The sequence below is a fragment of the Mesoplodon bidens genome, assembly GCF_964165515.1.
Source record: "Mesoplodon bidens genome assembly, chromosome: 2".
NCBI classification, from domain to species: domain Eukaryota; kingdom Metazoa; phylum Chordata; class Mammalia; order Artiodactyla; family Ziphiidae; genus Mesoplodon; species Mesoplodon bidens.
In genome coordinates this window covers 6,293,430-6,306,826 of record NC_138177.1, presented here as the reverse complement: position 1 = coordinate 6,306,826, position 13,397 = coordinate 6,293,430, and the positions used below count along the sequence as shown (strand labels likewise).

Here is a 13,397-nt window from a genome sequence, read left to right as displayed (position 1 = left end):
AGGAAGATGGAATTATAAAGTTGCCTGAAAAATGGCAGAAGGTAGTGGAACAAAAAGGTGAATACGTCGTTCAATAAAGTTCTTGGTGAAAATGAAAAATGTGTCTTTTATTTTTACTTAAAAAACTGAAGGCACTTTTTGGCCCATCCAATATATTCTCAAAGAAGCTTAGTTTTCCAATTATGTACCATTCATTATATCCTGACAGTTTCTACTGACTTTTTTGTTTCAGAAGTTATTAAATCTTTGGAAAAATCTCAGTTAAACTGAACTATTATATATAAATTAAAACTAATGTCAGAGTTCCTGTTATGAGCTATCTAGTCATCTTTTGCAGGAGTAAGCAGCAAAAAGGAGTTTGGAAATTTTCTTCTGTTCTTTTCCGTCACCCACACACACCCTCCCCCATACACACACAAACACAAACACACAGAGAACATGCATAAAGAAACACAGAACAAACACATGGAAAACATGCACCAACACACACACTAACACACATACTCAAGTGATCTGGAAAAAAACCAAAACAACAACAAAGAAAAAAACACTTATGAAATTGAGGGAAGATACTTTTAAACCTAAAAGAATTTGTAGGACAACTCAAGGATAAACATGAAGATATGTTTAAAACTTGTAAAATAAGAGAAAACATTGAGCAAAGCTACCTGCACTAAGGAACGCTTCTGGTTTCTGAAACTAAGGATGCTGTTTTGCAGATGCCCTGATTCCCCAGTGTCTACAATCTAACCAACCATCCTCTCACTCTGCCCCCTGAAATGACCCTCATGACCTGTGACAAATGTGTAAGACTATGTCACCTTTAAGCTGGGTGAGCTGGCATCTACACAACAAGAAGAGAGAAACTAAGACCCCTGTCACCTTTCTGATTCTTCCAGTCCCCAAGGACTCGTTCATCTCAGACACCAGGCAACATAAGTGTTACCTGCCCAGTATATGATACAAGCTCCTTAAATTTAAACCCTGACGCAAACTGCTTTGGTATCTCACACAATGTTTAGCCCAAGATTTTTATCTGTGGAATAAAAACAGTATCCAGGGATTTGGAGATGAGTCTCCTTGAGTCTGGATAACTCAGCTCACCTCCCATCAGCCTGAGATAATTACACGACACCACACTTCTCACCGTGTTGTGTGGATGCAGTCTGCTGAACATCCCTGCCCTGAGAAAGAGGAGCAAATACGCGGACTTTATATTTTTAACCTTCTGATTTGACCAGCAGTGGGACGAAAGCAAAAGCCTGTATTCAAATACACATCTTGCAACACTGAAAACTGCTAAAATTTGGAGGAGAGAAAAGATATTAAAACACTACAAGATGGAAAATACTGAAGAGATATACTCACTTTGCTCGCAACAGATCCTGATCTTTAAGGGCTGAACCTTGAAGGTAGATGACTCTTTGTGACCACATCGGAATCTGTAGGACCCTTCGGACCTGTACATCCATTTCAGTAGGACACAAAATCACCACATAATAATCCTACTCAAAACAAAGGGGGCCATGGGTTAGAGACAATAATGCTTTGTTTTATACTACGTAGGTAAATAGAATATCTAAGAACATTTCAAAATATGATAAAGTAGAAATTAACTCTTACTAACAAATAAAAGTTTGATTTAAAACCTAGTGTCAAATAAAATGATTCAGTAATAAACATAACAGACATATAAACATCTCATAAGTCAATATATTCATCCTGATCTTTTTCAATTTTATTAGTACCAGGAAGGGAAGGTAATCGCTGCTTATACTCAGCACACATTTTCCAGTCTATGAAGTTTTCAGTTACGACTTCAGGCTGATTATAAAAGATAAATTGCATACCAGCCAGAAGTCCTAAGGATCAATTCATACTTCGAATTGTTACTTTTAGAATAAAAACTGTGATGGTGATTTGTATCATTTGGTAATATTATTTTGAACTGATAATATTGAAAATATTCTGATGAATATCTGAATGGAAAAAGATTCACAAAAATATTGATAATACTGACAAAGTAACTTAAATTTAAAAGTTTGAGATCAAAATATTTCAAAATAATGGTCTTTTGGAGAAAATAAAAAACAATCTGTAAGAATTTAAAATCTATAAGAATTTAAAATAATTTATCTATAAGAATTCAAATTCTCTGGTAAACATTCACCATTTTATCACTTTATAATATATCTAGTAGGAATTTTTGGAGTTCTAAGAATTCTCCATATTGATATTAGACAAAATAAATTACTAGGGATCAAAATTTGGAAGGATCGAATTTTCCCCCAAATAGATTTTCTTTGTGGGTTTTAATAAGCATCTGAAATTATTTAATATGAATAATAAAAAACCTAACCATTAAATATGGAATTCCTACAAAAAAGGAAAAATAATTTATGCAAAAACAGAAGAATATATTATATTAGTATCACTTCTAAATTAATTTTTTAATCCAAAAAATAGTATTTTAAAAGTTCTCTAAAATATTCAAGAAAAAAATCTCTTTAAGGGAGAGATAATTGATGTACTCAGCACTGTCTTGACCTCAGGATTATCCAAACTCTTGCCACAAATTTATTGGGAAAACACAAGAAATTCAAGTAGCTTTTTGCTGTTTGGACTAGATTAAGTGCCTTGAGCAGCAAAGGAGATGACCTAAGTCTACACTGACACAGAACCATGGCAAGTGGAAGAAGTATCTGAGGAGTTTGTCTGCATAGACAGAAGAAGAGATTTTTCTGAATTTGTCATCTCAATCAGCAAGTTATTTCCCAAATTTTGGTCATTTTTTGTTACTATAAATAAGACCTAGTTTCACTCCAGGAAACAAAAGGAAAAATGGAACTTCCAGACTTCCACATTTCTATCAGCAACACTTGATAAATGTCTGAAATATTCAAGTAAGCAGATGATATTGAAATGATTCTTTCATTGTTTTATTATATTTTATGTTAAATTTCAATGTTTCATAAAAAATATCATTTATGCATTACCCAAGGGAGAAAAAAAACAATCATTTTAATCAAAGAAAACCTTTCTTTGTAGCAGTAACATAATTCCATCTGTCTTTCAGTATAGATACAGAAGGAAACTTAACATACTGTGTATTCCTCCAGCATTTTTTTCTATGTTCCTGGTTATATTTGTAGTTCTTCATTTTCTCTTTCTAAACTTGAGTGTATAAATAAAAATCCTCCAGAACACAGGCTGTACCACGATTAACTGACTTTGACAATGTTAGTAGGTATGATCTGTTTAAAGGTACCTGGAGTCTTGGATGAGCATAGAATTCATTCAGAAAGTCCATGAGTAAGTCAATCTTCAGTGAGCTGACACACAGAACAACGTGCTTTTCAGTCTGAGCTCTGTGTCGACTATAGTTTCCACCTGACTTTTGTCTCTCCATCCACAAATAGGCCAGCTGTTCAAACTGTAATGCATTTTCCACATGTGAAAGAAAGACACGGGACATAAAAATAAAAATAAAATTAAATGCAATACATCTGTTGTTTACTAAGTATGCTCAATTTCTTAGATGAAAGTCTTTGAGATGCAAAGGATCAGTGTTCCCTTCAATAAGAGGCTCTTCACAGGATGGCTGCAGAGCTTGCTAATGCCTCCCAAGGCCTTCAGGTCTTCAGGAAACACAGTAATATGATTTTCCTATTGTATCATAGCAGGGCACTAAGAGGTTCGTGCCTCTGCTCTGTCCAGTAGGGTATGCAGCTATATATGTCATGCACTGAGTCAAAGAGAAAAGCCTCACTTTTTTTCTCCCACATTCTTATATCAACTTCAGCCCACATCTCCTGCAAGGGGAGATACCCTTACCACAAATGAAAGGTCACATTCTAGTTATTTAGTAGTTGGTATCTAAGGGTTGTGGAGTGTATAGGGGAGGGGTGTCATTAAGGATGACATGTATGATTGGATAGGAATGGGAAGATCATTTTTATACCTATGTAAAGTATATTTCAATACAATGTGGCCAATGGTTCTGTAATGGAACATGCAAGTTTGATTTGTATTGGCCACATCCTGTTTCTGACCTACCCACCCATGGACACCCAGAGTTCATTGCAGGAAAAAGTTGAAGATTGCCTCTATGTATCTTTAGTCTCATTTTATATCTCTGTCCCTTTGCTATCTCCTTATCCATTCTCCAAAATGCTGCATGATAGCTATGTATCATCTTCAGATTTTGTTTTAGTTGACCATCATATGGAAACAATTTTTATTCATTACAACACATGGCTTTTAGATGTATTTTCAAGACTCAAGAGAAATCAACCCTTTGCAAGTATATTTCCTTGAGCTATCATTCTATAATTTAAAAATATACTATCGTACAATCCTATAATTAACATAAATATTCTACATTTGAAAGAAAGCACCTTGAAGAATTGAAATGAAATGTGAGCTATCAATAGTGACTGGAGGGGAAAAAAAAAAACCTCAATGTTTCTAATACAATGCAAAAAGGCATTTTTGATACAATGGTAATTAATTGACTGGATGGAATAATAGCAGGTGTTAATATATTATTGTTAGATTAACAAGCCATCATGCAATTTTTATTAAATGTGGAAGATTTGATTTCATAAGACTTTGCAGGTTCCTATAAAATTTAACATGGTTGTGTTTACCTGTATGGGGAGAACCACGAGAGCAACACAGATCATGGCAACAACAAAAAGCTTGGACGACCATGTTTCTGGAGTGACATCCCCAAAGCCCACAGTAGAAAACGTCACAATGCAGAAATAAAGGGAGTCGAAGAGATTCAGCTTCTTTCCTATTCGTTCCAGATGTTGGATTCCACAAATGCTAAAGAAACACATGTGTATTACAATTAAAACTTTCAAATTAGGCACACTGCTTCTCATCATGACTCTCTTGAAAACCAAAGTGCATTTCATAAAGCCACTTAGTAGTTAGGATCTTATATTGAACAATATGTTGGTTGAGGAAATATAATTTTTAAGCTTTTTTTCTACATCAAACAGATATAGTCTTATTTCATTAGTAGCCAAAAAATCACAAAGTATATCTGAATAGCATGTAAAATAAATTGACTGAATTTCATTGGTGACTTACACAAACATTTTGAATGCATGTCAAGGAAACATAGACACCAGAATTCACTAGATCTATTCCCCATCAAAATAGCAATTGTCAGAGGGTGGTGGTGGGATGAATTGGGAGATTGGGACTGACATATATACACTAATATGTTTAAAATAGATAACTAATAAGAACCTGCTGTATAAAAAAATAAATTAAAAAATCAAAAGAAAATAGCAATAGTCAGTAGTCTTTTTTTTTTTAACAGAGAGACATTTTTCAGTATATATATGTGGTATAGATATACGTGTATATATTCCGTGTGTGTGTGTTCCATACACAGTCATCCTTCAGTATCCCCTGGGGTCTGGTTCCAGGATCCCCACAGATACCAAAATCTACAGATGCTCAAGTCCCTTATATAAAATGGCATAGTATTGATATTTGCATATAACCTATGCATATCCTTCTGTATACTTTAAATCATCTCTAGATTACTTATAGTACCTAATACAATGTAAATGCTGTAAAAATAGCTATAAATAAGTTGCAAAGTCTATGTAAATAGTTGCTTGTATGCGGCAAATTCAAGTTTTGTTTTTTGGAACTTTCCGGAAATTTTTTCCCAAATATTTTCAATCTGTGATTAGTTGAATCCACAAATGTGGAACTTGTGGATACAGAGGGACAACTGTATACAGGAAAGGCTTGAGGAGTTAACCATTGCAAGGTGCCCCTAAAAATGAGTCTCTAAGTAGATCGATTATCTGTACAAAATTATTGATGATATGAAAGTAAGGGAAGAGCATAGAAATTGTTATAAGATGTTCCCAAAGTAGAATTGTTAAAATAGCATTAGAAATAGCACTGCTACTAGCTAAAAAAAAGTAAGGCTATGAAACATGCATATATGTGCAATGTTGGAGGGAAATGAGATTTGCAACATAAAAAATCAGCAATAAAAAGGAATCTAGTATTGACGCATGTTAAAATATGAACAAGCCAAAAAAAGAGTGAAAGAAGCCCGATGTAAAAGGCTACATATTGTATGATTCTTTTTATATGAAATGTCCAGAAAAGACACGGAAAGCATATTAATGGTTGCTTGGGGCTGATGGTAGGAATGGGGTGATGAAAATGTTCTAAAACTGGACTGTGGTGATGATTGCAGAGCTTTGTAAATATACTAAAAATGATTGACTTTTACACTTAACGTGAATGAATTTTATGGTATGTAAATTACACCCTTATAAAGCTGTCATAAAAAATCCCTGTATGCTTCTGGATACTCTTTGTAACTTCTATACAGAACAAGCAGACACAGCTTGATTATGATGACCAAGAAGATGTGCTATTCAATGTTTAAACGACAGAAATTCCTTTTCCAGCCTTTTAAGATATCTATGTATTTGTCTAAGTTACAATTCATAAATATTCAATTATCTTAAATCTTTTTAAGGCGGAGTATAAGCCACTGGATAGTTCAGAAGGTGGGTAGGCACACAGGTAGATAAACCAAGGGACAGAAGATAAACAGTAGGGTATGTGTCATCATTTTTTCTTCTGAGGCAGGAACTGTTCTGTTCTTTTTCTGTTTTCTTAACTCCAGGTCTCCAGAACATTTCAGTAAAATTTCACTTGTTCTATGTTCAGAAATTTTGTGCAAGCTGCCTGCCAGGTCATAATAGTTGACTCATGTCAGTTTATTTTATCAGCTGCCTCTATGTAATATACCAGCCAAGCTAATTCTAAGACTATTCAGATGGAGCCTTCATACAACCAAAGAGAACAGCTGTTTGATAACAATAGACCTTTCTGTGGAATATGTTTTTTACTTTATTTAAAATAATTTATATTTGAGAATGTAAACAACTTCACATCACTTTTACACTTCAGTAGGAAATAGAATGAGGAAAAATATAATCTATATACTTTTAAGAAGTCAAGTGTTACTGAAGGGCTTACTATATTTTGCATAACTACACATTAAAAGCAAATCTCTGTTTATAGATAAAATGTACATTTCCTAATTCAGACATGTGTTACCATGACCAGGACTACAAGAAAAAATCTCCTGCTTTGCTTCCTGGTCTTCAGTTTGTCCTTCTTTTAATGCGACCCACTCATAAAGGCCATATTCCTATTCTTTAAACACAGCTTGGATATATCAATCTCAGGTTCAAAAAAGCAACTGGATTCTCACTGTTGAAGAACACTTTCTAATTTGTGGTGTGACATATTATTATAATAGCTGCCAATAAATCAGTTCTTATGTTCATTCTCCTTTGCAACATGATATTGCTGTACTTCCCACTAAGGTGTACAATCTATCTCTCCTTGACCTTGAATTTAAGCTGGCCTATTGACTTGTTTTGACCAATAGGGTATTGTGGAAGTGATGCTGTGTGAGTTGCATAAGCCTAGACCTTAGGGGACAATGAAGCTCTTGTTCTCACTTTCTTGGAAGTCTAAGACCAAGACTTCCAAGTCTTGGAAGTTCTGAAGACACTGAAGTTCTTGTTCTCACTTATGGTGCTGTGCAGCAGCCCCATATAGTCAACTAGAGGATGAGGGGCCATGCGGAGGAAAACAAGGATGTCCCAGCTGCCAGCCAGCACAAACAGCTGCACTGCAGAGAGACGCCGTCTTGGACTCACCAGCACCTGTGAGGCTGTCATGTGACTGAAGCCGAAAGAGTAATCACAGGTGAGAACAGCAGAAAAACTGCCCCAGGCACCCATCACAGAACTGTGAGAAACTACGAAGTTTTGGGTTTGGCAGTGGCTTGTTATTTAGCAATAGATACGTGGTGCATATAGGATTAACTAGAATCCAGGGGCTTTCCTGGTGGTGCAGTGGTTAAGAATCCACCTGCCAATGCAGGGGACATGGGTTCAAGCCCTGGTCTGGGAAGATCCTACGTGCTGCAGAGCAATTAAGCCCGCGAGCCACAACTACTGAGCCCACGTGCCACAACTACTGAAGCCAGCGCGCCTAGAGCCCGTGCTCCACAACAAAAGAAGCCACCGCAATGAGAAGCCCGCCCACAGCAACAAAGAGTAGCCCTGCTCACCGCAATGAGAGAAAACCCACACGCAGCAACGAAGAGCCAACCCAGCCAAAACTAACTAAATAAAATAAATTTATAAAATAAAAATGAAATAAAATAAGGTGCCTCTAGTAAAGTGAAATAAGGTGAAAAATAAGGTGAAAAAGTAGCAGAACTAATTAATAATCATTTGATAAATCTTTGCAAAGCTTTGTAAGAAAAAAGAATTAACTAGAATTCAAAACCTGGATCTAACCTGTTTTTTCTTCAATGTTTCTCTCACTTATCTTCCCTTTACTTGTTATTTGGACAGTTTGCTTATCATAATATATATAACCCATGCCCCAATGTATACTTTTTGCCCAATCTGTTTCTTTCAACTGAAAATCCTCTTTCTCCCAATACCTACAAGAATTCCCATTTTTTGAAACCCTAGCTCAAATATGACCTCCCTCATGAAGACTTCTTTGTATCCCAAGCTACAGTGTTTCTGATGAATTTCTAAAGTATATGAGTTCATGTCTTAGATAGCTACACTTTTACAAATATATATATATATATATATATATATATATATTTAGTGTTAAATATTTATCAACCCTACTCAACTATTATCAACCTCAATGACAGTATTTATACTTTATAATTTTCCTACAACACTTAGAACAAAGTGCATAGCAGCTATCCAGTAACTAACTGCTAAATGAACAAAAGAACACTTAATTAAACCCTGCTCAAATCATATATACAAACAAACTCCAAAAAATAGTTCATGCATGATTCAGTTTTTTATTACAGCATAACAAACTCCCCCAAACTTAGTGGTTTAAAAAAGTAACAATTTATCATCTCACATGGTTCAGTGGGAAGGTCCTCTGGTTTTCTTGGGCTCACAACTGCAGCTGTGTTCAGCTAGAAGCCTGGCTGAATTGAAGGCCCAGGATGGTCCCACCATTGGGGTCTATGGTCAGGTTTCCTTGTTGGCTGTGGCGCCTAGTTTCTCTCCATGGGACCTCTCAGCCTCCAATCAACTCAACCAGCTTCCTTTTTGGCATGGCAGCTGCAAGCCCTCTGAAGACCTAGCTTTGATCTGCCCATTCTACTTGCCAAAGAAAGTCACAAGATCATCCCAGGTTGAAGGTGTGTGGAAACAGACTCCATCTCTTCATGAGAGGAACCACAAAATATTATGGCTATGCTTTCCATCTACTAAACTGTATAAATTATAATACTTATCACAACCTATGTAAATCTTAATAAATTTTGCTGAATAAACCATATTACAAGGTATTTAATTTCCTTGATATGGTTGTAGTTAAATCTATACTTACAATCATTTTTTATAACCCTTATGCAACATTTCATTTACTTGCCCTGGGAAAATCATGTGAGCCTTTCACTTATTTGTTAATATTACACTTACACTTAAAGGACTTGGTATACTTTAATGCTCTCTAAATTGATATGAAAATGAAGACCCCTAAAATGATAAGAAAATTAAACAGTTGTTGCATGTTTGGTATAATTATACAATAGCAAAATCAACTTTTTTAAAAAAGACTAATAAAGATGAATACACTGAATTACTTTTAGAGTTTTCCTCTGATTTTGAATAGGCTCATCTGCTGTTTTCTCTTAGGGGCTCATTAAATGGGTCACTGCTTAGGTTCATGAGTAACAATGTCACTACAGGTTTTAAAACATTGATGTCAACATATGATCTTCTAAGTCAATAAATATTTTTGTAATAAGTAAATGACTTTTATTCCTTCTTCCCAAGAGAAAATGAGGCAGAGGATACTTAAATATGTAGCCCAAGAACACAATAATCCTTTTAAATTATAGGTCAAATCTTGTTCCCTCTCTGTTTATAACTCTCAATGCCCTTCTTTCACATTCAGAATAAAATCCCAAACACCTGGCTCTTCTCTGACCTCATCTTCCGAGATCACCCCGAATTCACTGTCCTCCAGCCACTCAGCCTCACTGCAGTCAAGCATCAACCAGCTCCTCTCAATGCTTTCCCTTTATTTCTAATCAACATCTCAAAGTTAACGTGTCCAAATGGAATCCTAAACTTCCTCTCTAAATTTGCTCCTCCAAAACTCTTCATCATTGGATGGTGGCAAATAGAGCCTTCTTGAGCCAAAATCCCGGAATCATCCTGGACTTTTTTTTTTCTTTTTTTTATAACAACCCATATCCAATCTTTTAGCAAACTTCACTGCTTCTAACTTCAAAATATAACCAGACTCCACAATCACTACTCACCATTTATACTGCCACCACAATGATCCCTGCCATCAGTTTCTCTTCCCTCCACTGCAGTAAACATCCCCACCCTTTTTCCAACAGCTTATAGTCAACCCATCAGCCAGAGCTGCCCTATGACAACATGAGTCAAGCAATGCTATTTCTCTACTTAAAGCCCTGAGAGGGTTCCCTATTTCTCTTAGACTAAAAGCTAACAATCGTTCATTTGTCTCCAGCGCACTCCTCTATCCGATCCTTCCCTATGCTTTCTGGACTAATTTTCTACTTTCCTCCCTGTGGTTTGCTCTGCCCGAGCTACACTGGCATTCTTGCTTTCTGACCAACATGACAGGCATGGTCCAGACTCAGGGTCTTGTCATGGACTGATCTCTCTGGCTGGACCCTATTGCCGAGATATTGTCATGGCTATCTCCTCACATCCTTCAAGTCTTTACTTCTATCCTGACTATCATATGTACTCCAAGTCTTTCTTATCCTGCTTCATTAAAAAATATATATAATAGTTTTAGTCATTTGCTGGGTTTGATGCCCATTGTCCATAAACCTCTATAAGAATGGAGTCTATTAGGACAGAGTCACGTGGTTTCTTCATCTATGTTGCCTGAGCACCTATATTACTGCCAAGAACATAATGATGTGTATTAATATTTCCTGAATGAATGAGGGTCTGAATGTAAAATACACAGATCTCTGTTGCCCACATTTAAATCACCTAGCTATTTAGCCTGTTTAGATATAAACTAAATACAATTCATTAAAGAAAAGCACATAAAAAAAATTTATCTCACCACTGCCTTAATGGTGGAATCTAATACAACTAAGAGGCAAGGCTAAATACTTCTTTGTCAAAAGAGGCAAATGATTTTCCCACCACCTTTTGAAATATTCGAGTACTTATAAACAAGTAAATTACGTTTTATTTCCCTTAGTAATTCACTTTTGTAACCCCACCGTTTGTTTAGTTAGCACTACTTAATATGATAAATACAAAATTTGGAAATTTAAAATGCATTGACTTACTTATTGAAACCCATTCTGCTTGGATAATAGGCAAGCAAATTGTATAACTAAAAATTTGTCTTTTTATAAAATCAAATTTAATATTCAAATATAAAACTTGTATTTATTTAGTCTTGTTAACATTCTAAAATTTCCATCACTAACATATTTAAAAACAGTTTGAATTACTGAATTAAACTGACTATATTTCACCATTTACTAATCAAAAGTTTTACCCCAAATCCCATTCATGTTAGTGAGTGAATCTTGCATACATTAATACTAAGTTCAGTCAATCAGGTTAGTTACATAGCTATCATAATAACAAAAGTATCCAGCTTATGTTTTATGGAAGAAACAAATTACTCTCAAACATTAGAGAGAGATTTGCCTACAATAACTTTATGATCTTGACTTCGTTGTTGGGATTCACTTCACATGAACTTCCGCAACTATTTCCCGTATGTTCTCTTGTATTTATGTAAAGAATCACATTATTTGAAGGGTAGAAAGAGTTTAGAAGGGAATTCTGCAGAATTTGCACTAACATCAAATTCTAAGATAGGATCTTCACATTATTTAAACAAAAAATTATTTCAAACCTCCTCTAGAATTATAAAAATTAGATTTTAAAAGTATTTTGAAAATTTCTTGTTGCGTGTTTTTATTTTACAAAAGTAAATACTAACACATGGGGAAGCTTAATAAAAAGGCAGAGACCAGACTACTCTGATCACATTATATGGACACAGCATCACTTTCTGATACTAGTTATAGAGCATCTACAGGCAACACGTGGAGAATGTTAAGAATATCTGCCAACTTATTACATACCATTTTGGTTATAGGTGACACAACTAGGAATGTTTTAAAGAAATATGAAAACTTATATTACTCTTCTATGTCAATCATTCAAGTAAAAATATTTTAATATTGTTCATATAAATTATCTTTCTAAACAATATGAAGGAACGTAAAAAGTGCACTTTCAGGAGAGATAGATACACAGATAGTTTACTGTTACTTTATTATATAATTCTGGAGGCTAAGACAGTTTTAGCATTGAAATACCCTTTTATTTTACTATGCATAAACATTAATATTTCATTTATACGTTAGCTATTTTTCCTAGCAGTGTGAATGCTACAATGTGCTGTATAAGGTTTTGAAACTATTCAGTGATTATAATCCATTTTAATATAGATTGTTATCTTATTTAATTCACAGATGTCTTTCGAGCCATTATTAAATGAAAACTGCCTCTTCTCCCTGATCATAATTGATGAAGTTCAGTTAATTATTATTTTGTCTCTGTACCCAGAAGTGATTTTAATGATGGCACAGATTTTCTGATAAACTAAATCCAAGAATATGCTCAAATACAGCACATTCATAATCAAAATATCCTAATTTGCCTCCTTATAAAAGAGATACATCTGTTCAGTCAGTCAAAGCCCAAGGTAAACTATTCAAATTATATCCTGAAATGAAAGTAGCAGTGGGATTTAATAATATAGAATTAAAAAATAAATAATCATGCTGGCGGATATTAGTAAATACTCTGTTACCTTCAAATTTTCTAGTAATCAAATTTAATGTTGTTTTGTGACTGGGCCATAATATTTAAGAAAAAAAAGGTCACTTAAATGCTTAATTTTAATGGATACCTAATTGTAACCAAATTTTTGTTTATTATCATGTATCCCCTGCCTAAACATTTGAAATTAAATAATTTACTACAATTTAAGATATAAAAATAAACAAATATCACACCATGTTCTACTTGCATTTTTGTTTCTTTAATATGCATACAAGTTACTCAGATTCACTTGTGGTGAGTGACTTTGAAATGGGAAGTTGCAAATGAATATATTTTTCTTATAATTTCTCTACTGTAAAAATACCTATCAATTTTAAATTTAAAAATGAAATCTATAAAACCAGTAAGTGCTATAATATTTTAATCAAATGTTTAAAATGGAAAAAGTGTGAACTAATATCATAAAGG

At 34.5% G+C, this 13,397-nt stretch overlaps 1 protein-coding gene across 9 annotated transcripts in view; it reads right to left on the bottom strand.

Annotated features, from left to right (window-relative positions):
- KCNT2 (potassium sodium-activated channel subfamily T member 2) overlaps positions 1-13,397 on the bottom strand; it is a 354,137-nt gene that overhangs the window by 168,699 nt on the left and 172,041 nt on the right. For all 9 annotated transcript variants that reach the window (XM_081225686.1, XM_081225691.1, XM_081225687.1 and 6 more), the window contains 3 exons: positions 4,650-4,830; positions 3,269-3,433; positions 1,369-1,505 (listed from right to left, as the gene is read on the bottom strand). In XM_081225686.1, coding sequence (XP_081081812.1) covers positions 1,369-1,505; positions 3,269-3,433; positions 4,650-4,830 — 483 coding nt within the window. The remainder of the gene's footprint in view (positions 1-1,368; positions 1,506-3,268; positions 3,434-4,649; positions 4,831-13,397) is intronic.